The sequence below is a fragment of the Mobula birostris genome, chromosome 15, assembly GCF_030028105.1.
Source record: "Mobula birostris isolate sMobBir1 chromosome 15, sMobBir1.hap1, whole genome shotgun sequence".
Taxonomy (NCBI): domain Eukaryota; kingdom Metazoa; phylum Chordata; class Chondrichthyes; order Myliobatiformes; family Myliobatidae; genus Mobula; species Mobula birostris.
The window spans coordinates 78,894,019-78,918,370 of NC_092384.1; the positions used below are offsets into that span (position 1 = coordinate 78,894,019).

A 24,352-nucleotide genomic window follows, 5' to 3' on the forward strand; every position below is an offset into this window, starting at 1 on the left:
ATTTACTCTCTCAGGTCAGTCTAAAACATAAAATACCAGCGGGGAAAGACACATTCCTGATCAGAAACAGCATCCTGGGGACATGCTAGTCCTCCCAGCCGTCTGCTCTAGGAGACCCAGTTACATGAACGTTTGATGAAAAGCTTAACTGGGTCCTGATGAAGGGTCTCTGGTCAAACCATCGGCTCTTTACTCCTCTCCATAGATGCTGCCTGACCGGCTAAGTTCCTCCAGCATTTTGTGTCAACCTGGATTTCCTGTATCTGCAGAATCACTTGTTTATATCTTTTTATCACACGTAAAGGGAGCTAGCATGTTATGTACCAGGGAGAGTGTACACACAGAGACGTTCTACATTAAGCTATTCATGGTTCCAGTTAAAACTACAAACCCTGAAGGACAAAACCACCATTTTGGCTCATTTCCCCTCATTTCTCTAAACTCCAGTGAGTACAGGCCCAGAGTCATCAACTGTTGCTCATGCATTAACCCTTCTGTTGTGTTCCTTATATTTGTACGTACCATGGGTTACTAATAAAGAATCATATTCTGGAAGACATAGGACTTTTATTTACAGCAACAACCAAACCACGTTTCTTACAGTACCATGTCCTCGATCATTCTATCACTTCCATGCATGCTCAGAACTCTCTTCAGTCACGTTCTGACACTACATCTTCCTTTCCTTAAAAAGAAAAACAATTAGCAACATTGACCAAAGCAAATGCACAATGTAACATGTCTCTACTAGTCTCTCTGGGGGTTTACGAACACGAGTAGACCTTCTAAGTGGTTCACGCACACAGTTCTTGTGTTTCGTTGTTATTTCCATGTTTTATCTGGTCTGCATCAGTTAACTGAAACTCTAAAGTTGGCTCTTTCTTAAGGTCTTTGCGATTTCTTCTTAACACAACTCCTTCTGTTTGGACCATGTATGATCTGGGTTATACTTCAAGTACGGTAGCTTTCTTAATTCCTTCCACTTCCATTTGTAATGAAATACGAATCTTCTTTTCTTCATCTAATTCATTCATTAACTGTGTAATCTCTTTTTAATGCTGAGACTTCATCATTTCAATAAAACTTCTCAATTCCTTCACTTGTGCTTTCACTTCTTCAATTGGATCCTGATTCTTGTCACTCTTTGGCTTCAGATCAGTATTGTACTGTACTGGCAAGTTTGGCCTCTGTCCTCCTGCAGAGGTGAGATTGTGATGGAATGCATGTGCGTTACTTCCAGAGGGCAAAATTGCAACTCCTGGTTTTGGTGGCAATGCTTTGTCAGATGCTGATAACAAAGGGATGGGTCTGGGAGCTTTCTTTATGACTTCTACCCGTTCCATTCTGTCAAGCTCTGTTTTCGGTTGATGACGTAGTGCAAAAGGCTCTTTTCTACATGGATGTACTACGGGTTGCACTGTGTTGTCAATTTTAATCGTGTGCTCTCCTGCAAGAAAACCAAGCCCTTTGAACAAGTCCTCATACTCTTTCATCAAGTCACAGTATTCTGACTGTGTCACTGTCCAGGACTAAGACTCTTTTCACAAAATTCAGTCTCTCACAGGCAGATAAACCCAGTATTGTCTGTACATTCCTTGGCACCACCACAAATGAAAGCGTGTGCACAATATTTTTGTGTGATACTTTTGTAACACATGTTCCTTTAACTGGAATGTCTGCACCTGAATACCCAGTCACTTTTATATTTGTCTCATGTAACTTTGGTCTTGGCTTTAATGCATTAAACTCAGATTCTGCAAGAACATTTACTTGTAGTCCAGTATCAAGTTTAGACAGAATATTGTTTTGGTTCACTTGCAATGGAATAGTCCAGTCATTCTTACTTTGTTTGTTTTCACAAAACACATCTATATAAAACTCCTCAAGTTCATTTCTAAGCACTGCATTTACTTGTTTTATTTTCTTTCTACTTCTGCAACAGCGTGAAAAATGATTACTCTTACCACAGTCGTTGCACATTTTCCCATACGCTGGACACTGTTTTGGCCAATGCTGCCGCCCACAGCGATCACATAGCTTTTTTCTCTCAGATGACGTCTTACTCTCTGTCAGTTTTGTTATCGTTTTATTATTTCTTCTAATATGTTTGCACTTTTTTACAGCATCTACATTGCAGCTCTCAATAAAAAGGTCTTTAGCCTGTGACGTCACGGTTTTCGAAGCTTTGCAGAGCATCAAAGCTTTTGCCAAGTCTAAATCTTGTTCTCTTAACAGTCTTTTTCTCAGACCATTATCCCGAATGCCGCAAACAATTCTGTCTTTAATGAGAGAGTCTGTCAGTTCTCCAAACTCACATGTTTTACTCCAGTGTCTCAACTCCATAACATATTGATCAATTGTTTCACCAGCTCTCTGCGCACATGTAAAAAATTTGTGCCTTTCGAATGTCACATTACACTTCAGTATACAAAATGCTTGAAATTTGTCCATTATCAATTCCAACTTCAAATTATCTCCATTTTCAAAAATAAACTGATTATATACCACAATTGCGTCTTCACCTATTACGTGGAGTAGAAGCACAGCTTTCATTTTTTCCAGTTTTCCATTCGCTTTGATCGCCGATAAATATAATTCAAAACGTTGTTTAAATTTTCTCCGGTTCTCAGCTACGTTCCCAGACAATTGAAGTGTCGGTGGAAGCTGCAAACCTTCCATTTGTAAACTGTCAGCAAACACCAAAACAGTTTGAACTCTTTTCGATTATCATCGATTCTCCCACGTTAGGTAACGTATTATTCTTCCAGACCAACTTCTGACACCATGTTGTGTCTAATAAAGAATCATATTCTGGAAGACATAGTACTTTTATTTACAGCAACAACCAAACCATGTTTCTTACAGTACCATGTTCTCGATCATTCTATCATTTCTGCACGTGCTCAGAACTCTCTTCAATCATGTTCTGACACGTCATATCACCACACCTTTCATTCCTGGAATCTTTCTTACGAACCTTCTCTGGACCCTCTCCGATGCCAGCACATCCATCCTTAGAAATGGAGCTCAAAACTGCTCACAACACTCCTAGTGCAGTCTGAACAGTGCCTTATAAATCCCCAGCATTATACCCTTGCTCTTATATTCTAGTCTCCACAAAGTGAATGCTAACATTTCTAACATTTCACATCCACACAATAAAGTCCTGTTCTGATTGGCTGCCAATCCACAGATAGGGAGGGAGTCACAGAGTCACAGAGCTCTCTGCTTTATTAGACCATAAGACATAGGAACAGAATTAGGCCATTTGGCCCATTGAGTTTGCTTCCCTCTCAATTTATTATCCCTCTCAATCCCATTCTCCTGCCTTCTCTCTGCAATCTTTGATACCCTGACTAATCAAGAACCTATAAGCCTCCACTTTAAATATACCCACTGACCTGGCCTTCAAGGCCACCTATGGCAATGAATTCCACAGATTCACCACCTATTGGCTATTTCCACATCCACTCTGTCTAGGCCTTTCGATACTCATTAGGATTCGATGAGATCTTCCTCATTCTTCTAGACTCCAGTGAATACAGGCCCAGAGCCAACAAACACTCCTTGTACACTAATCCTTTCATTCCCAGGATCATTCTCATGAATCTCCTCTGGACCCTCTCCAACGCCAGCGTATCTTTTCTCAGTTAAGGGGCCCAAAGCTGCTCACAATGCTGCAAGTGCAGTCTGACCAATGCCTTATAAAGCCGCTGAATTATATCCTTGCTTTTATATTCTATTTCAATCAAAATGAACACCAACAACATTTCTAATATTTCACAGCCCCATAATTACTTTTCGATGTGTAATCACTATTTCATCTTTGGCAAACCCACTCTGTTACCCTCCAAGTAGAGATTTAGAGACAGTACACAGTCACAGGCCCTTCTGACCCAACAAGCCCACACCTCTCAGTTACACCCATATGACCAATTAACCTTCTAATCCGTATGTCTTTGGAATGTGGGAGGAAACCCACACAGTATAAACTCCTTAGAGGCAGCAGCGGGAATTGAACCATGGTCACTGGCACTTTACACTAACAGCTACGTTACCGTGCCACCCACCCACAAGTACTTGTAAACCCATACTGTTTCCAGTACAAACCACTGTACTATTAAGAAGATAAGTGTGTTAATTTTAAGCTGTAACTTCAAGACTTTAAAGTCTTGTAACTTCAAAACATTAAATTAATTCAAGGAAAACATGGTAGTTCAAAATACAGTTCAAGTTTACTTCAAGCAAGGCGCACACGTGGTAGTGTGATGACATCTGCAATTACTGTATTTTTACATATAACCTGTAATTAATTATTTAAACAAGAATGCTTAATCAACCAATATATATATATATATATATATATATATACAAGATTACTTAAATGTTATTGAAACATTAAATACACAACAGGGTCCATGCGAGCATCCTCCGTCTCATTTCCTCTAATGCCATCTATACATCCTATCACTTGTGTTCCTGGGCATTTATCCAACAGCTGTTAAAGACAACTATGCTCTTTGCTTCACTTGACATTTTAGAAACTTCCTGGCCTCAGCTCCTGTACATTTTGCTTAATTGCATTATAGGAAGTTAATAGTATTGAGTCATGTTTCATAATTGTAAACGAAGGCTACTCAGTCTATCCGTTTTGTCGGAATAGGCATCGGACTTATTATCACTGCCTTACGTGATATGAAATATGTTATTTTGCAGCAGCAGTACAGAGCAAAGACATAACGTTATAAATATCAAGAGCTGCGATGTGATGTTGCAGCTCCACAAAACTCTGATTAGACCACTCTTGGAACATTTGTGTTCAATTCTGGTCACCTCGTTATAGGAAGGATGTAGAAGCTTTAGAGATGGTTCAGAGAAGATTTATCAGGATGCATCAGGATGAGACCATGTCTTATGTGGAGAGGTTAAGTGATCTAGGGCTTTTACAACCTCTCATAGTCCCAGAATACATCCTACACAACTGAGAAAGCTCGCCAATGCCTCTACTTCCTGATCTATTCACATCAATACTCATGACCTTCTACAGATGCACTGGAGAGAGCATCCCAACATGCTGCATCACTGCATGGTTTAGGAACTGCACTGCGGCGAACAGAAAGGCTCTACAACAGGTAGTCAAGACTGTCCAATGCATCACTGCCACCAGCCTAACCACCATCAAGGACATATACAATGCCTTCAGCCCCCACCAGTATTTTCACATTTGACTGTCTCACTTTCTAAGTTTAAATTATTGAAGGAGAATTTTTGAGCTGATCTATAAAACGTTGTACATCATGTTAAATCAAAAGAAAAAATTCCAAAACCTGTCAAAAATTTACTAAAAATTAAAAACCAAAATTGTGAGACTGAAAAAGTGTTCATCCCCTTTGTGATTACAACACTAAATTTTCTCAGGTGCAATATATTACCTCACCAACTCACCCAATTTGCCAATGTAAAAAATTGGAGGATCACTTCTCGTTTTCAAAGAATTCATAAGAATAAATACACCCCTCCCCCCCACACACACATCTGTATGGTCCAACAGTATGGTAGATGTTCATCAGACCAAACCAAAATGAAAACAGAAGAGCATTATAGGCAAGTCAGGGGAATGATGATAGAGAAGCACAAATCTGGGGAAGGATACAAGATCATCTCAAAGGCACTAAGCATACCCCAGAGTTCAGTGCAATCCATCCTGAAATCACAGCCACACTGCCTTAGGTCAAGCCAACCCTCTAAACTTAGTCACTCACTGGAGAAGAATGGCACTTGGAAGAGGCTACTGTGACCCAACAGTCACTCTGAGTGAGCTGCAGAAGTTCATGGCTCCACACTGATATGGATAGAAAATTGGTTGGCAGACAGGAAACAAAGAGTAGGGATTAATGGGTCCTTTTCAGAATGGCAGGCAGTGACTAGTGGGGTACCACAAGGCTCGGTGCTGGGACCACAGCTATTTACAATGTACATTAATGATTTAGATGAAGGGATTAAAAGAAACATTAGCAAATTTGCAGATGACAAAGCTGGGTGGCAGTGTGAAATGAGAGGAGGATGTTATGAGAATGCAGGGTGACATGGACAGGTTGGGTGAGTGGGCAGATGCAGTTTAATATGGATAAATGTGAGGTTATCCACTTTGGTGGCAAGAACAGGAAGGCAAATTACTATCTGAATGGTGTCAAGTTAGGAAAAGGGGAAGTACAACGAGATCTAGGTGTCCTTGTTCATCAGTCACTGAAAGTAAGCATGCAGGTACAGCAGGCAGTGAAGAAAGCTAATGGCATGCTGGCCTTCATAACAAGGGGAATTAAGTATAGGAGCAAAGAGGTCCTTCTGCAGTTGTACAGGGCCCTGGTGAGACCATACCTGGAATATTGTGTACAGTTTTGGTCTCCAAATTTGGGGAAGGACATTCTAGCTATTGAGGGAGTGCAGCGTAGGTTCACGAGGTTAATTCCCGGGATGGCAGGACTGACATATGTCAAAAGTTTGGAGCGACTGGGCTTGTATACACTGGAATTTAGAAGCATAAGAGGGGATCTGATTGAAACATATAAGATTATTAAGGGATTGGACACGCTAGAGGCAGGAAACATGTTCCCGATGTTGGGGGAGTCCAGAACCAGAGGCCACAATTTAAGAATAAGGGGTAGACCATTTAGAACGGAGTTAAGGAAAATCTTTTTCATCCAGAGAGTGTGGATCTGTGGAATGCTCTGCCTCAGAAGGCAGTGGAGGCTAATTCTCTGGATTCTTTCAGGAAAGAGTTAGATAGAGCTCTTAAAGATAGCGGAGTGAAAGGATATGGGGAGAAGGCAGGAAAAGAGTACTGATTGTGGATGATCAGCCATGATCACAGTGAATGGTGGTGCTGGCTCGAAGGGCTGAATGGCCTACCCCTATACCTATTGTCTATTGTCACAATCTCTAAGGTTTTGCACAAAAAGGGTATTTATATAAGAGTGGCAAGGACAAAGCCCTGGCTAAAAACAAAAGTATATCCTTGCCCCTAAAGACTTTGATGTGTCACTTTGAAGATAATGTAAAGATGTGGAAGAAGGTCTTGTGGTCAGATGAGTCAAAATCGGTAAGTGTGGCATAAATCTAATACTGTGCATCAGCTTGGTAACTCATCCCTACTATAAAGTATGGTGGAGGTGGCATCAGGCTACGGGGATGCTTTACAGCAGCAGGCACTGGAAATCTGATCAGGATTGATGGGAAGATGAACGCTGCTAAATAGTTCCTGGATAAAAACCTACATGTCTCTGCCAGAAAGCATAAGCTGGGGAGGAAGTTCATCTTTCAGCAGGACAACGACTCAAAGCACACTGTCAGAGCAACCATGGAGTGGTTTCAAATGAAGAAAACTGATGTCCTTGAGTGGCCCAGTCAGATTCCTGACCCTAACCCAATCAAGCATCTCTGGCAAGACCTCGAGATTGCTGTTCACCACCACTCCCCAACTAAACTGGCACTGCTTGAGCAATTTTGCAAGGAGGAATGGGTAAATCTTGCTCCATCACATTGCACAAGGCTAATAGAGGCTTATCCAAAAAGACTACTGGGTGTAATAGCTGTGAGAGGAGGTTCAACTAAGGACTGAGCAAAGGAGGATGAAAACTTTTGAACTGTTGACATTTCAGGTTTTGAATTTTTAGTTTCTCATGCCTTACAATTTTTTTGTTTTGTGGCTGTACTGTGAAAAAAGGAACATTTGATTCACAAATAAAAATTCTCAGTTAAATTGATCTAAATACTCATTTTGTAATACTCATTTATGTGACCAAATGGCTGAAGCTAAGTACTTTTACAGGGACATACATGCAGAAAGGAACTGGAAAAGGGCCAGTAACACCATGAAGGATCCCACCCACCCTGCTCATGGACTGTTTGTCCCACTCCCATCAGGGAGGAGGCTACGTAGCATCCGCACCAGGGCCACCAGACTCAAAAATAGTTACCTACCCCAAGCAGTAAGACTGATCAACACCTCCACCCACTGACCCACCCCTCCACACCCCCAACCACCACTACTTCATCATTTCCTGTCAGTCACCTTATGTACAGACACTCCCATACCTAGCATCAATTTATGGACATACAATTAATCCATGTATGTAATCTATCTTTTATATTTACATTTATAATGTTTTTTATTTTTATGCTCTTCAAGGTTCAGAGTAAATGTTATAATCATATATGTCACCATATACAACCCTGAGGTTCATTTTCTTGTGGGTACACTCAGCAAATCTAAAGAAGAGTAACTATAACAGGATCAATAAAAGATCACCCAGAGTGCACAATCCAACAAACTGTGCAAATGCAAATATAAATAAATAGCAATAAATAACGAGAATGTGAGATAATGAGATAAAGAGTCCTTAAAGTGAAATCTTTGGTTGTGGGAATACTTGAACGATGGGGCAAGTCAGTGGAGTTATCCCCTTTAATTCAAGAGCCTGGTGGTTGGGACGTATTAACTGTTCTGGAACCTGGTGGTGTTTATGTACCGTCCACCTAATGGCAGCAGCAATGAGAGTAACTGCTCTTGAACCTGGGTGGTGCGGATCTCTGATGATGGATGCTGATTTCCTACAACAGCACCTCATGTAGATGTGCTCAGTGGTTGGGAGGGCTTTACCCGTGAGGTACTGGGCCAAACCTTTTACCTTTTTGTAGGATTTTCCGTTCAAAGGCATTGGTGTTTCCATACCAACCAGGCCATGATGCAGCTATTCTATACACTCTCCACCACATACTCACAGAAGGTTGTCAAAATTTTGGATGCCGTGCCAAATCTCTGCAGACGCACAAGGAAGTCGAGACACTGCCATACTTTCTTCACAATTGTACTTATGTGCTGGGTCCAGGGCGGGTCCTCTGAAATAGTGACACCCAGGAATTTAAAGTTGCTAACCCTCTCCACCTCTGGTCCTGCAATGAGGACTGGCTCATGGGCCTCTGGTTTCCCTTTCCTGAAATCTATAATCAGTTCCTTGGTCTTGCCGATATTGAGTGAGAGGCTGTGATGTGACGCTGCTCAGCCAGATTTTCAATCTCCCTCCTGCATGCTGTTTCATCACCAGCTTTCATTTGGCCCACAACAGTGGTATCATCAGCAAACTTGAATATGGCCTATCCACTGTCTTTATGTTATTGTGAATTTTTTGTACTGAATCAGATCGGGAGTAACAATTATACAATCTCCTTTACACTCGTGTACTGGAAGTGACATTAAGCAATCTTGAATCTTGAAACTTTAATCTTCTCTTTGGAGGGGAGGAGGATGAGAGGTGACTTGATAGAGCTGTAACCTCATATTCCGTTTAGGTAGCCTCCAGTTGGATGGCATAAACATCGATTTTTCCCTCTGGTAGGATTTTTCCCTCTTCTTCTATTCCCCACTCTGGCCTCGTACCTCTTCTCCTCACCTGCCTATCACCTCCCCCTGATGCCCTTCTCCATCTCTCTCTCCCAAGGTCCACTCTCTTCTCCTCCCTGATCCCTTCACCTCCAGCCCTTTCCCTGGTTTCACCTTTCACCTTCCAGCCATCTGCCTTCCCCTCCCCCCCACCTTTTTATTCCGCCATCTTCCCCCTTCCTTTCCAGTGCTGAGGAATGGTCTCGGTCTGAAACGTTGGCTGTCTGTTCATTTCCATAACTGGCTGACCTGCTGAGTTCCTCCGGCACTTTGTGTTTGATGGAAGTATACAGGTACAAAATGATGAGGGCTATAGGTCAGGTAAATGCAAACAGACTGATCCCACTGAGGTTGAGTGAGACTCGAATCAGAGATTATGAGTTAAAGGTGATAGGTGAACCTGAGGGGGAATTTCTTCACTCGGAGGGTAGTGAGACTGTGGGATGAGCTGTCAGTGGAGGTGATGGGCGCGGGTTCAATTTCAACATTTAAGTGAAGTTTGGATAAGTATGTGAATGGGAGAGGTATAGAGGGTAGGTCCAGATGTGGATCGATGGGACTAGGCAGAATAGCAGTTCAGCACTGACTAGATGGGCCAAAGGGCCTGTTTCTGTGCTGTACTGCTACATGACTCTAATACAACAAATACTCCATTTACAGTGCTGACAAAAATGTTACCTTTGACTACTACCATCAGGCCTCAGGACCCACACCGCCAGGTTGAGGAGCAGTGCCTGCTGCCATCTGTAAGGGCCTTGCACGCACTCCCCGTGACTGTGTGGGGTTTCCCCGGGTTCTCCAGTTTCCTCTCTCAGTCCAAAGGTTAGTAGATTAATTGGTCATTATAAATTGTCCTGTGATCAGACTAGGATTAAATTGAGGGTGGCTAGGCAGCATGGCTCGAGGGGCCGGAAGGGCATATTCCACACTGTGTCTCAATAAATAAATAAATTAAATTATTACCCTACAAGCATCAGCCTCTTGACCCGGCGTGGATAACTCCACTCACCACAACCCTGAGCTTCTCACTCTCAAGGAGTCTACGTTCTCAGTATTTTATATTTGCACTATTTAATTTCTTTTGCACATTGTTTGTCGGTCTTTGTTTACAAATGGCGGCAAAAAAATGAATCAGGGTTGTACATGGTGACGTGACTTACTTTGATAATAAATTTACTTTGACTTTTGACTGCACTGCCTGCCAGTGTTTTCACATGATCCCATATAATTATGCATTTTAATGAGTGCAGTTTATCCTTGAATCCCTGGCCCATTAAAACTCAGTGGCCACTTTATCAGGTACACCTGTCCACCTGCTCGTTAATGCAAATATCTAATCAGCCAATCATTATTTAGCAACTCAGTGCATAAAAGCATGCAGACATGGTCAAAAGGTTCAGTAGTTGTTCAGGCCAAACATTAGAATGGGGAAGAAATGTGATCTAAGTGACCTTGACCATGGAATAATTGTTGGAATGATTTACTTTGACCATGAAATGATTGTTGGAATGATTGACTTTGACCATGAAATGATTGTTGACCATGGAATGATTGTTGGAGTGATTGACTTTGACCATGAAATGATTGTTGACCACGGAATGATTGTTGGAGTGATTGACTTTGACCATGGAATGAATATCTCAGAAACCGATGATATCCTGGGATTTTCACACAAGACAGTCTCTAGAGCTTACAGAGAATGGTGTGAGAAAAAAACAAAGGATATTCAGTGAGTAGCAGTTCTGTTGGTGAAAACACTTTGTTAGTGAGAGAGGTCAGAGGAGAATGGTCAGACTGATTCAAGTTCAAACAAGAGAAAATCTGCAGACGCTGGAAATCCAAGCAACACCCACAAAATGCTGGAGGAACTCAGCAGGCCAGGCAGCATCTATGGAAAAGAGTACAGTTGACGTTTTGGGCCAAGACTGGAGAAAAGAAGATGAGTAGAATTAAAAGGTGAGGGAAAGGAGAGAGAAACACAAGGTGAAACCGGGAGGTAGGGGTGAAGTAAAGAGCTGGGAAATTGATTGGTGAAAGAGATACAGGGCTGGAGAAGGGGAGTCTGATAGGACAGAACAGAAGGCCATGGAGGGAAGAAAAGGGGGGAGGAGCACCAGAGGGAGGCAGTGGGCAGGCAAGGAGATCAGGTGAGGGAGGGAAAAGGGGATGGGGAATAGTGAAGGAGAGTGGGGGGAGGTGGGGCATTACCGAAAAGTTGAGAAATCGATGTTCATGCCATCAGGTTGGAGGCTATTCAGACAGAATAAAAGGTATTGTTCCTCCACCACAGTGTGTCCTCATCACAACAGTAGAGGAGGCCATGGATGGACATACCTGAATGAGAATGGGAAGTGGAATTAAAATGGATGGTCACTGGGAGATCCTGCTTCTTCTGAAAGACGGAGCATATGTCTCCCAATCTACGTTGGGTCTCACCGATACACAGGAGGCAACACCAGGAGCACCAGACGGACATAGTATGTCACCTCACCTGGAAGCTGTCAGGAAGGTGATGGTAACTCAGATGACCACACTTTACAACAGTGGTGTGCAGAAAGGCAGCTCTAAACACAGAAGACGTCGAACCAGCAGCAGAAGAGCATACACTAAGTGACCACTTTATTAGGTGCATCATTATGTACTATGTTGTATGACATAGCCAATCAAAGCAAATCAAGTTTAGTTATCATTCAAACCATACATAGATACAGCTGAATGAGATGGCTTTTCTCCGGGGCCAAGGTGTAAACATTCAAAAGTAGCAAGTAACATTATTCAAAATACCAAGCAAAGAAGCATATTCACTTGGAAAAAAAACATATATAGTCGAAGACCCTGAGCGACAGTGCCCAGCAATCAATGGTACAGTCTCCCAGCAGTGTACAGACGCATACAGTCCATCGTCTTTCCATGACCGAGATTGTTCTTGACAAATATTTCTACAAAAGTGGTTTGCCATTGCCTTTTTCTGGGCAGTGTCTTTACAAGATGGGTGACCTCAGCAGTGATCAATACTCTTCAGAGATTGTCTGCCTGGTGTCAGTGGTCACATAACCAGGGCATGTGATATGCACCACCATCCACCATCTGCTCCCATGGCATCATGTGACCCTGGTCAGGGTGGGGGGGGCTACACCTCGCCCAGGGGTGACCTGCAGGCTAGCGGAGGGAAGGAGTGCCTTGCACCTCCTTTGGTAGAGACGAATCTCCACCCCGTCACCCATATTAAGTACAGGAGGTGCCTAATAAAGTGGCCACTGAGCGTATGCATACTTAGGTAATAAATTTACCTTGACTTTTGGCTGCAATGCCTTGCCTGTGTTTGTAAAAGATTTAGATCATTATTTTAATGAGTGAAGTTTATCCTTGAATTCCTAGCCTGTTCAAAGTTCAAAGTAAGTTTATTATCAAAGTGCATATATGTCATCATGTACAAACCTGAGCATCATTTTCAGAATCAGAATCGGGTCTAATATCAGTGGCATATGTTATGAAGTTTGTTAACTTTGGGCAGCAGTACAATGGAATACATGATAATATAGAGAAAAAAAAAGAATTATAGTAAGTACCTATAATAGTTAAGTAAGTAGTGCAAAAACAGAAATTTAAAAAAGTAGAGATGTAATGCTCATGGGTTCAATGTTCATTCAGAAATCAGATGGCAGAGGGGAAGAAGCTGTTCTTGAATCATTGAGTGAGGGTCTTCAGGCTCCTGTACCTCCTCCCTGATGGTAGCAATGACAAGAGGGCATGTCCTGGGTAATGGGGGTCCTTAATGATGGATGCTGCCTTTTTGAGGCACCGCTCCTTGAAGATGTCCTGGATACCATGGAGGCTGGTACCCATGATGGAGCTGACTAATTTTACAACTTTCTACAGCTTACTTCAATCCTGTGCAGTATCTCCCCCACCCCATACCAGACAGTGATGCAGCCTGTCAGAATGCTCTCCATGGTACCTCCATTGAAATTTTAGAGTGTTTTAGGTGACAAGCCAAATCTTCTCAATCTCCTAATGAAATTAACTGCTGCCTTGCCTCCTTTACAGCTTTATCCATATGTCAAGTCCAGCTTTGGACCCTCAGAGATGGTAACACCCAGGAAATTGAAATTGCTCACTCTCTCCACTTCTAATCCCTCTATGAGGGTTGGTATGTGTTTCCTCGTCTTACCCTTGCTGAAGTCCACAATCAGCTCTTTGGTCTGACTGACAATGAGCGTAAGGTTACTGCAGACAATCACTGTAAATAGAGGAAATACAACAGAGACAACGAATTCCTCAGTAGAGTGGGATAAAAATGAAACCTATGATCTGGTTTTTGTTACGTTACAGTTGATGGGGGCTGGCTGGGAATAGAAGTCAACTGGCTTGTTTTCTCCTTAGCGACCATTACTCGTGCTACAATGAGGTCATGAAGTTTGCAATATTAATGCAAATCAGCTGCAAACTGCCCCTAGCTAAAAGCTGCAACACGTCAAAACAAACGCTAAACAGAAACCACACGAGGATGCAGAGTTGCTTCTGCTGGGAGCGGGGGTTAGTAAACAGTGATGCTTATTTGTTGCAAGTCACAAGAGGGCAAATTTATTTTTAAAGATGGTGCATTAGAGTGAGCTGGAGCAGGATTCCCAAAAGGGCAGTGGAAATGGGTTGCAAGGTCATTGGAAAAGCAGAAAAAGATGAAGTAATAGGAATTCTCGGAGTTAAATTTGTAAGCTGTTTTATTATTGTCACATATACTGAGGTACAGTGGAAAACTTTTGTCTTGCATGCCATCTAAGCAGATCATTTCATTACAACAGTGCATTGAGGTAGTACAAGGGAAGGTGACAGAGTGCAGAAAAAAAGGTGTGGTGACTCACTTTGTACAGTCAAAGCTGAAGACAGAATACAGGCTGAAGTAAATTTATTATCAAAATATGTATATGTCACCATTTACTACCTTGAGGTTCACTTTTCAAAGTTTCAAAGTGCATTTGTTATCGAAGTTTGCATATGGTATACATCCCTGAGTTTCGCAGGCAGCCACAAAATAAAGAAACACCATGGAACCCGTTGAAAGAAAACATCAAACACCCAACACGTGAAGAAAGGAACAAATCGCACTAACAGCGAAGAGCGAACAAGTAATACAAAGACTATTAAACATCAAAGTGCAGAATCCCCGAAACGGTCCAGGAGCCACAGCCACTGAGTCAGTTCGGTTTAGCACCGTGTTGATGACTGCAGGCCTCAGCCGCAGAGCCAGTTCCGTGCAGAAACGGTTCAGTCAAATCACACAAGTAGCAAAAAAAAGAGCAACCAGAAACACACGGGACACAAACCGCGAAGTCCTCCAAAAATGAGGCAACAACTGCAGAGCGCTTTCAGCACTGAGGACGTTAAACATCAAACTGCAGGGACCCCCCCAAAAAAAAATCCCACAGCCACGAGCCATGCCAAGGCGATGAACCTGCATCCTCCTCCGGCAGGAGCGATAGAAATCAGTCAAACTCAGGCAGACGCCACTGAACACCTGCTTATCTTCCACTCTGATCCTCGTCAATTTCCATCTTGCTCCACACGATCCACCATTAGGAAACTCTGATCTCAACCTCGCCGACTTCCCCAGGAGACAGCAAAAGCACTAGATCGCTCAGTCGGCCCAAAAATACATTGTCAAAATGGGAATTACAGACTGCGATCAACTGCATACCTAAAAAAAACAGAAGTAGTTTCGTCAGCTGTCTGCAGGATGTCAACGTTCGTCCATGAAATAATTTTTTTAGTGGGCACTCACAGGAGAGTAAAGAAATACAACAGAGTTTATGAAAACCATACAAGATTCATTTATTATCAAAGAATGTATAAAATTATACAACCTTGAGATTTGCTTGCTCACAGGTAGCCACAAAGCTAGAAACCCGAAGAAGCCAATTAAAGAAATAAAAGAATAAAAATAATAATAGAAGACCAAGACTCGATGCACAGGAGAAAGAAACAAATACAAATCATGCAAACAATTTAAGTGAACAGCAACAACATTCCAAACTAAAACTGAGTCCTCAGATCTGAACCCCAGAGTAGTCCCAAAACCTCATTTATCAGTTCATCATGTTATGGGGCATGGAAGACAGCAGCCAGGGCAGTCTTCATAGCCTCAGTGTGATGAAGAATCAAATGATTCTTGAAAGAATCGAGAATGAAACAATGGAACAGCAAAGGGTTCCACGCCCTGGAGAGAGGAGAGAAGATCGCAGAAAGCAAGTGAAATCATCTCTCACCTCCAATCTGGGCCAGCATTTAAATTGTCTGAAGAGAAAATTATCCCTCACACTCGGATCCAGCTGCAGGGAAGGACTCAGATTCTGTCATCCAGCCCAAAGCCGCCCTCAAGCTCTTCACATTAACAAAGACTGACAAACAGCAATTTGCAAAAGAAGACAAATTGTCCAAGTAAACAAAGTAAATAAATAATTCTGAGAACATGAGTGTAGAGTCCTTGAAAATGAGCCTGTATGTTATAGAGTCAGTTCAGAATTGCGGTGAGTGAAGTTATCCACACTGGTTCAGGAGCCTGATGCAGACATCCCACCCTGCAAAAACTCATTTCAGGGAGGTAGCACCATCAATTTGCGGGAGACTTCCGGGAGAGGTGGGATGTCTGCAATAGAGTAGCTCCTTAGCAGCTAGCCAGCTAGTTTAAATAATGTTGGCTATGCTGATGAATGAATGACACCTGTTAAACTCACCTCAATATGTCTTTTACAGCCTTAACCCACCATGGGCAATAGAAAAGTCATAGTTCCAAACAGTGCAGCGAGCAGCACTGTCATTATTTTGACCCCTATTAGGCAGGGGTACACTTTAGTGTAGTCTGGGGTGACGTACGTTTTATATTTTTTTTGGAACACTCTGCCATGGCGCGCTCTCACTCGTGCTCTCTCTTGCTCTCTCTCTCCCTCTCGTGGTTGCTCTCGCGCTCTCTCTTGCTTTTCTCTTGCTCGCTCTCAAAAAAATTGATTTCTGTGATATTGTATATAATTTTGCGGGCATCAGGGAGCCACTATTAATATGCGGGAGACTCCCGGAAGTTCCGGGAGAGGTGGGATGTCTGCTGATGGTTGAGGGACAATAACTGTTCCTGAACCTGGTGGTGTAGGACATAAGGTTCCCGTACCTCTTGCCCAATGGTAATAGTGAGAAGAGAGCATGGCCTGGATGGTCGGGGTCTGTGATAATGGATTCTGCTTTCTCTGCAGTGTGGCAGGATTTTTAGAAGCGTGGAGGAACAAAAGGGTCTAAAGGTCTACGTCCTCAAAGATAATAGGGTTGTTAAGGAGGTATATGGTGTGTTAGCCTTCATTAGTCACGGAATTAAGTTCAAGAGCCATGAGGTATTGTTGCAGCTCGATAAAACCCTGGTTAGACCATACTTGGAATATTGCATTTAAATCTGGTTGCTTCATTATGGGAAGAATGTGGAAGCTTTAAAGAGGGTGCAGAGGAGAATTATGCTGCCTGGATTGGAGAGCATGTCTTACGAGGAAAGGTAAAGTGAGCTAGGGCTTTTCGCTGTGGAGTGAAGGAGGATGAGAGGTGACTTGATAGAGGTTTATACAATGGTAAGAGGCATAGATAGAGTGGACAGCTAGAGACCTTTTCCTAGGGTGGAAATGGCTAGTACAACGGGACATAAATTTAAGGTGATTGGAGGGGAGTTCTGAGGAGATGTCAGAGGTAGGTATCTTACAGAGTCATGGGTGCATGGAACACGCTGCAGGAGTGGTGGCAGAGGGAGATACGTTGGGTTTCATTTAAGAAACTCTTAGATAGGCACATGGATGATAGAAAATGGAGGGCTATGTGGAAGGGAAGAGTAGATTAATCTTGGAGTAGGTTAAAAGTTCGGCACAACATTGTGGGCTGAAGGGCCTGTACTGTGCCATAGTTTTATAAATTCTGTCAGATCTCCCCTCACCCTCTTCACACTCCAGCGAAAGCAACCCAAATTTGTCCAACCTGTCCGTATCGCTGATCCAGGCAGCGTCCTGGTGAACCTCTTCTGCACCCTTTCCAAAGCCTCCTCATCCTTCCTGTAATGGGGTGACCAGAACTGGACACAATACTCCAACTGAGTTTTAAATGTTTCAACTGTATTTGCACCTTATTGGTTACCTGCACTGCACTTTTTCTGTACCTATTACACTTTATTCAACAGATGCCAAAAGAACATCTGCAGGCATTCTGACCTCTGCAAGGGACTGGCAGCTGTTGGTGGACCTCGAAGGGCAGCTGGAGTTCCCCAACCATATCGCAGCCACCACCCTGCGACCAGATATTGTCCTAGTGTCTGAGTCTACTAAGCAAGTGGTGCTGCTGGAGCTGACAGTCCCATGGGAAGATAGCTTGGAAGAGACCTTTGAAAGGAAGCTCTCCAAGTATGCAGGACTGGTCAGCAACTGTCAGCAGGCTGGATGGAGAGCGAAGTGTCTCCCAGTGGAGGTTGGTTGTAGGGGATTCATAGCCCGTTCTTTAGTTAAAGCCTTCAGCATTTTGGGCATCGAGGGAGAGAGGAAGAGGAGAGCCATCCGCAGTACCACCGATGCGGCAGAGAGGGCCTCAAGATGGCTGTGGCTCAAAAGAGGGGAGCCATGGAGTCATAAGTAGCTAGCCATCTGGACACAAGCTGGGGTCTGATCAGCCCCGGCTGGGTCACCTGGAGGAGGCTGTATGATGTTGAAAGACCCGAAACACCCGATGATTCCAGGAACGTCACTGAAGATGCGTCCAGAAGCACCAATAGATGTATGTACACAGCAGTTCTAACTCGATCCACTGTGTCATGATCTGATCGGTATGCAAGACAAGTTTTTCACTGTCATGTGACAATAATAATATTAATAGCAATAATAACTTATTTATAAGGAACATTTCATAAAATGATGTCACTCAAAGTGCTTTACAATGGCATAAAGTGCAAACATAAAAATAAAAGACAAAACGATGTTAATTAAATGCAAGGTTAAATAAATCAGTTTTGAGCTGGTGTTTAAAAGTGTCAACTGAGTCTGCATCCCTTTGGTATTGAATTACACAGTTTAGGAGCATAGCTCAAAAAAGCTGAGCTGCCAGTTATCTTTCAAGGGAGATTATTTAAATTTAAAAGACCAGCGGAAAAAGACCAGAGAGCTCTAGCAAGATTATAAAACAAAAATGATTCTCTGATGTATTCGAGTCCCAGACCATAAAGAGCTTTAAAAACAAGTAAGAGAACTTTAAAATCAATTCTAAAAGATACAGGAAGCCAATGCAAAGTAGCTAGTATGGGAGTGATATGTTCCCTCATCCTGGTTTTAGTTAAAAGTCTAACAGTGGCGTTCTGAATGAGTTGAAGTTTGACAATAGATTGCTTTGGATGGTCAGTAAAAAGTGTATTGCAGCAATCTCATCTGTTCGATATAAAGATGGGTATTAGTTTTTCAGAATCAGGTTTATTATCACTCAGGTATGTTGTGAACTTTGTTGTTTTGTGGCAGCAGTACAGTGTAACATAAAACATACGAAGTACATTTATTATCAAAGTATGTATACTTTACACAACCTTGACATTTGTCTCTCTACAGGCAGCTACAAAACAAAGAAACACAATAGAACCCATTTTAAAAAGATCGTTAGAAGAAATATGATCAATCATAATAAATATTTTAAAATTAAATTAGTACAAAATTGCAAAAAAATTCATGAAGTAGTATTAATGTGTTCACGGTCCGTTCAGAAATCAAAAATCAATAAACCACTTAGTAAAAGGCATCTGTTAGTCTTGCGAGACCATGGATCTGCGCCTGGAAAGTCTTCCCTCTCCAGGGCGCAGGCCTGGGCAAGGTTGTATGGAAGACCAGCAGTTGCCCATGCTGCAAGTCTCCCCTCTCCACACCACTGATGTTGTCCAAGGGAAGGGCATTAGGACCCATACAGCTTGGCACCAGTGTTGTCGCAGAGCAATGTGTGGTTAAGTGCCTTGCTCAAAGGCACAACACACGTTGCCTCGGCTGGGACTCAAACTCACGACCTTCAGGTCGCTAGTCCAATGCCTTAACCACTTGGCCACGTGCCCACACTGAAATCTGAACTCAATAAACCACTTAAAGTTCCAATAAATAAGTGAAACATGGCTTCCTGATTTTACACGCCTCTGTCAGCTGTCCCCTCAGTCTCGGACGCTCAACGGTGAACAACACAGGTCTGTCTAATGTCTCACATCTAAACTGCTGTCCTTCTCTCTCCAGCTATGAAGACTGTGTCCGTGATGCGGGGCCGGGAATGTACCTCCCAGAGGATGACCCTCCGCCGTACTCCTTGACCGACCCCTGGCAAAGACCGGCCCCCCGACTCCTCCCTGAGCAGGAATCCGCCGTCCTGGAGAGCGGAGACCGCACGGATGGTCCGGCGATGGCCCCAGAGAGCCAGCAGGAAGCCGTCTCGTCCGTCTCCACCACCTCGTTGCCATCGGCTCAGGCCCCACCTTACGAGCGTGTGGCTCGGCGTGGGCGGGACGTGGCGCTCCCGATGATCCCACAGGCCGAACTGAAGGAGACGGCCGGGGAGGGCAGATCCCTCGCCCGCACGATCGTGTGATGGGGGAGGCTCGGGTGCGGCTTGGGGGCAGAGGCAGCACAACCTGCCGCCCACACCCTTCTTATAAAAAACACCTGCCCTCCTCGCCCTCAGCCAGCCCTTGACCCGCACGCTCACTGGCACCGGGAGCATAGAGGGGCCTCACGTGTGTGTGTGTGTGTGTGTGTGTGTGTGTGTGTGTGTGTGTGAGTGTGAGTGTGACCGGAGGGTCAGGAAATTGAGTCTGCCCTGTCAGCTTACACTGAGGGAGGAACCCTGCATCTTGCACCTAGAGGTGACGCAAGTTCATGGGTTCAAGTCCTGCCCCAGGGACCTGAGCGAAATAACCTGTCCTGGGCAGGAAGAAGGGAATGCCGCTCGGTGAGAGGGAGAAGCATTAAACGAGTGCCCCACCCCACCCCCACCCCCAGCACTGTGTAAGGAAGAGCAGGGAAGCCCTGCCCTGTGCCCTGATTAATATTTCCCATTAAAACTAATTATTTGGTATGAGATGTACTTTATTTATCTGAGATGTACTGTACTGAAGTTGACGAGATACTATAGAGACGGGTCCTTTAATGACATGCTTAAAATATACTCTTCTGTCTCACGTTGATGTTTTGTGACAGTTCCCTTCTTATGACAACCCCGGTATGGCAGAAGAGAGCAGTTATAAATGGACTTGGACGTCGCATTGTGTTATGTGCTGTATATAGGACAGAATAAAGATACGATTTGTGCAAATGCCTGTGTGTATCTTTGGGCAAAGTGTGTCAGCGTGGACTGGAGATTGGCCACCGCACAGAAGTTTCAAGTTTGTGTTTAATTGTCGTTCAGCCATGCACAATTACCCATGAATACAGCCAAACAAAACAGCGTTCCTTCGGGGCCAATTGTGAAATACAATGTCAACAGTCAATCACAGCACCAAGCACATATAGCACATATTTTTAATGTCTTCAATATAAATATACTGGAATTTATTTATTTTTTTATATTATGTATTGCACTGAACTGCTGCTGCTAAGTTAACAAATTTCACAACACACATTGGTGATAATAAACCTGGTTCTGATTCTATAAGAGAGCAGTAAACATAGAGTCACACAAAAAAATATACAGTAGCCCAAGTCCCTAAGTGACATGTCCTGTAAACTGATGATGCATGGGTGTTGTCGGCAAGAACAAGCAGTTCTCAGCAGTCCGCAGACGAACGTATGCACAAACGCAATCCAGCTTGTCTTCCACCGAGCGAACACTAGGGGGCAGCACCAACAGGCGGTGCCAGCCCTCAATCCGCGCCACACCACCTCCGGCATCTCCCCATCTGGACTGCTGCAGCAGGTAAACCCAAGGCTTGAGGCCTAGTGCTACTCCGGTCACCCCATCGTAGGAAGGTTGAAGGAGGCTTTGGGAAGGGTGCAGAAGAGGTTCACCAGGCTGCTGCCTGGATTAGAGAGACTATTAGTTTCAAGGAGAAGTTGAACAAACTTGGATTGTCAGAGCCGTGGGGAGAGCTGATAGAAATATATCAAATAGGAGATGAACTGATAGAATAGATGCAGTCCTTTTCCCAGGATGGAATGTCAAAAACCAGAGGGCATAGGTTTAATGTAGATAGCAAAGTCTGACATGTTAAGTTTATTTAACAATAATTTGTAGTTTTTAGAGCTACAGTACTCAGCAAGCCTTCTGGCCCAACAAACCACACCACCCAACAGGCCCCTCCAGCCCAACAAAGCACACCACCCAACAGGCCTTTCCAGTCCTACAAACCACACCACCCAACAGGCCTTTCCAGTCCTACAAACCACACCACCCAACAGGCCTTTCCAGTCCTACAAACCACACCACCCAACAGGCCTTTCCAGTCCTACAAACCACACCACCCAACAGGCCTTTCCAGTCCTACAAAGCACACCGCCCAACAGGCCTTTCCAGTCCTACAAACCACACCACCCAACAGGCCGTCCTGGCCCAGTGAGTCACACCACCCAACAATCCCCCTCATTTACCCAGCCTAATCACAGGACAATTTACAATGACCAATTAACCTCCTAACTGATACGTCTTTGGACTGCGGGAGGAGACTGTAGCACCTGGAGGAAACCCAAGCCGTCACGGGGAGAGTGTACAAACTCCTTTTATGTGGTACTGCAATTGAACTCTGAACTCTGGAATGCCCCCAGCTATAAAAGTGTCACACTAACTGTTACCCTACCGTGGTGTCCTTCAGCATCTCTCTCTCCAGTACCTTGTGTGGGTTGTTTCCAGCAAGTCCTGCCGAAGGGTCTGGGCCCGAAACATCAACTGTACTCTTTTGCGTACATGCTGCCTGGCCTGCTGAGTTCCTCCGGCATTTTGTGTGAGTTGCTCAATGTTTCCAGCATCTGTGGAATCTCTTGTCTTTATGAGAATGTTGCCATGACTCAAAGGCCTGATGTGTTGGAAGAGGTTGGGCAGTCTCAGGTTTTATCTCTCAGAGCGTAGTAGAATGAGTGGTGTCTTTATATAAAGTCAAGGCACATCGTTGGAATGATTGCACTCTGTAGTTGAGACAGGTACATTAACAACACTTAAAAGACACTGGGCAAGTACAAGAACACAAGGGATTCTGCGGATGCTATAAATCCAGAACAACACATACAAAATGCTGGAGGAACTCAGCAGATCAGGCAGCATCTATGGGGAGGAATAAACAGTCAATGTTTCAGGCCAAGACCCTTCATTGGTACTGGAGAGGAAGGGGGAAGAAGACAGAAGCTTCTTGTATGTTTTTATTGGGGCAGTGGGGACCCAGGATTTATGTGTGGAAGTTAAATTTAGTTAATAACTAGTCTGATTAACAGTGAACTGGAAGACAGTCAGACTGTTGTAAATTAATCTGGAGAGGGTACAAGAAAGTTTCAGGAGGAATACACACAAAATGCTGGAGGTCAGGCAGCATCAGTGGAAATGAATAAACAGTCGACGTTTTGGGCCGAGACTCTTCATCGGGACCGGAAAGGAAGGGGGACGATGACACAATAAGAAGGGCGGAGGGGAAGAAGTACACGCTGGAAGGTGATAGGTGAAGCCAGGAGGAGGGGGATGAAGTAAGAAGCTGGAAGATGATAGGTGGGAAAGGCAAAGGGCTGGAGAAGAAGGAATCTGATAGGAGAGGGGAGTGGAGCATGGGAGAAAAAGAAAGATGAGGGTCAACAGGGGGATGTGATAGGCAGATGAAGAGAAGAGGTGAGAGGGCAGAGTGGGGAATAGAAGAATAGAAATTACCAGTCCTGATGAACAATCTTGGCCTGAGCTGTTGACTGTTGATTCATTTCTGTAGGTGCTGCCTGACCTGATGAACTTGTATGGATAGGAAAGGTTTGGAGCAGGGGGTCCCAGTCTTGTTTCTACCATGGACCCCTACCATTAACATAGGGGTCCATTGGTCCCTGTTTTAGAGAGACATGGACCAATCACAGGCAAGTGAAACTACCTTATATATACATCTACATCTAGAGCAACACACAAGAGGCTGCAGGAACTCACTAGGTCAGGCAGCATCTGTGGAGGGAATAGGACTCTCAATGTCTTGGATTGAGAACCTCCGTCTGGACTGAAAGATAGAGGGAGATATCCATTGTAAAAATATGGAGGGAAAGAGTGAAACAAATAGGTGATGGGTGGATCCAGGTAAAATGGGACGGCAGGCAGATGGCGGAAGGGAGAGTGGGAATAGTGACTGAGGCTGGGAGGTGATGGGTGGATCCAGCTGAGGAGGGGTGATAAGCAGATAGAGACAAGGAGAGTTGGAATAGTGACCGAGGCTGGAAGGTGATAGGTGGATCCAGCTGAGGAGGGGTGATAAGCAGATGGAGGCAGGGAGAGTTGGAATAGTGACCAAGGCCGGGAAATGATGGGTAGATCCGGGTGAGGAAGAGTGTTGGGCAAATGGAGGAGGGGAGAGTGGGAATAGTGACAGAGGCTGGGAGGTGTGGGTGGACCCAGGTGAGGAGGAATGTTGAACAAATGGATGAGGGGAGAGTAGGAACAGTGACAGAGTCTGGGAGGTGACAGGTGGAGGTGACAAAGGACTGGAGATGGTGGGATCTGATAAGAGAGGAGGGTGGAGCATGGAACCAAGTGAGGCAAATGGGCAGGACAGATGGAACAGTATGGGGAGGGGTCCCAGTGGGAGGGGTGTGTGGATGAAGGGCCGATGGTGTAGCTGGAAGGGGAAGAAATAGGGTGATGGGGAAGTGAAAAGTAGGTCAGATAGGGACAGAGGGGTAACAGTGTCCAGAGGCTGGAGAATCCAACACTCGTGTCCTC

At 44.1% G+C, this 24,352-nt stretch overlaps 1 protein-coding gene across 3 annotated transcripts in view; it reads left to right on the top strand.

Annotated features, from left to right (window-relative positions):
• The window catches only part of bean1 (brain expressed, associated with NEDD4, 1), a 109,167-nt gene extending 88,397 nt beyond the window's left edge, over nt 1-20,770 (top strand). For all 3 annotated transcript variants that reach the window (XM_072279205.1, XM_072279208.1, XM_072279206.1), the window contains one exon: nt 19,708-20,770. In XM_072279205.1, coding sequence (XP_072135306.1) covers nt 19,708-20,056 — 349 coding nt within the window. In that variant the 3' untranslated portion in view covers nt 20,057-20,770. The remainder of the gene's footprint in view (nt 1-19,707) is intronic.
• Nucleotides 20,771-24,352: the final 3,582 nt, after the last annotated feature.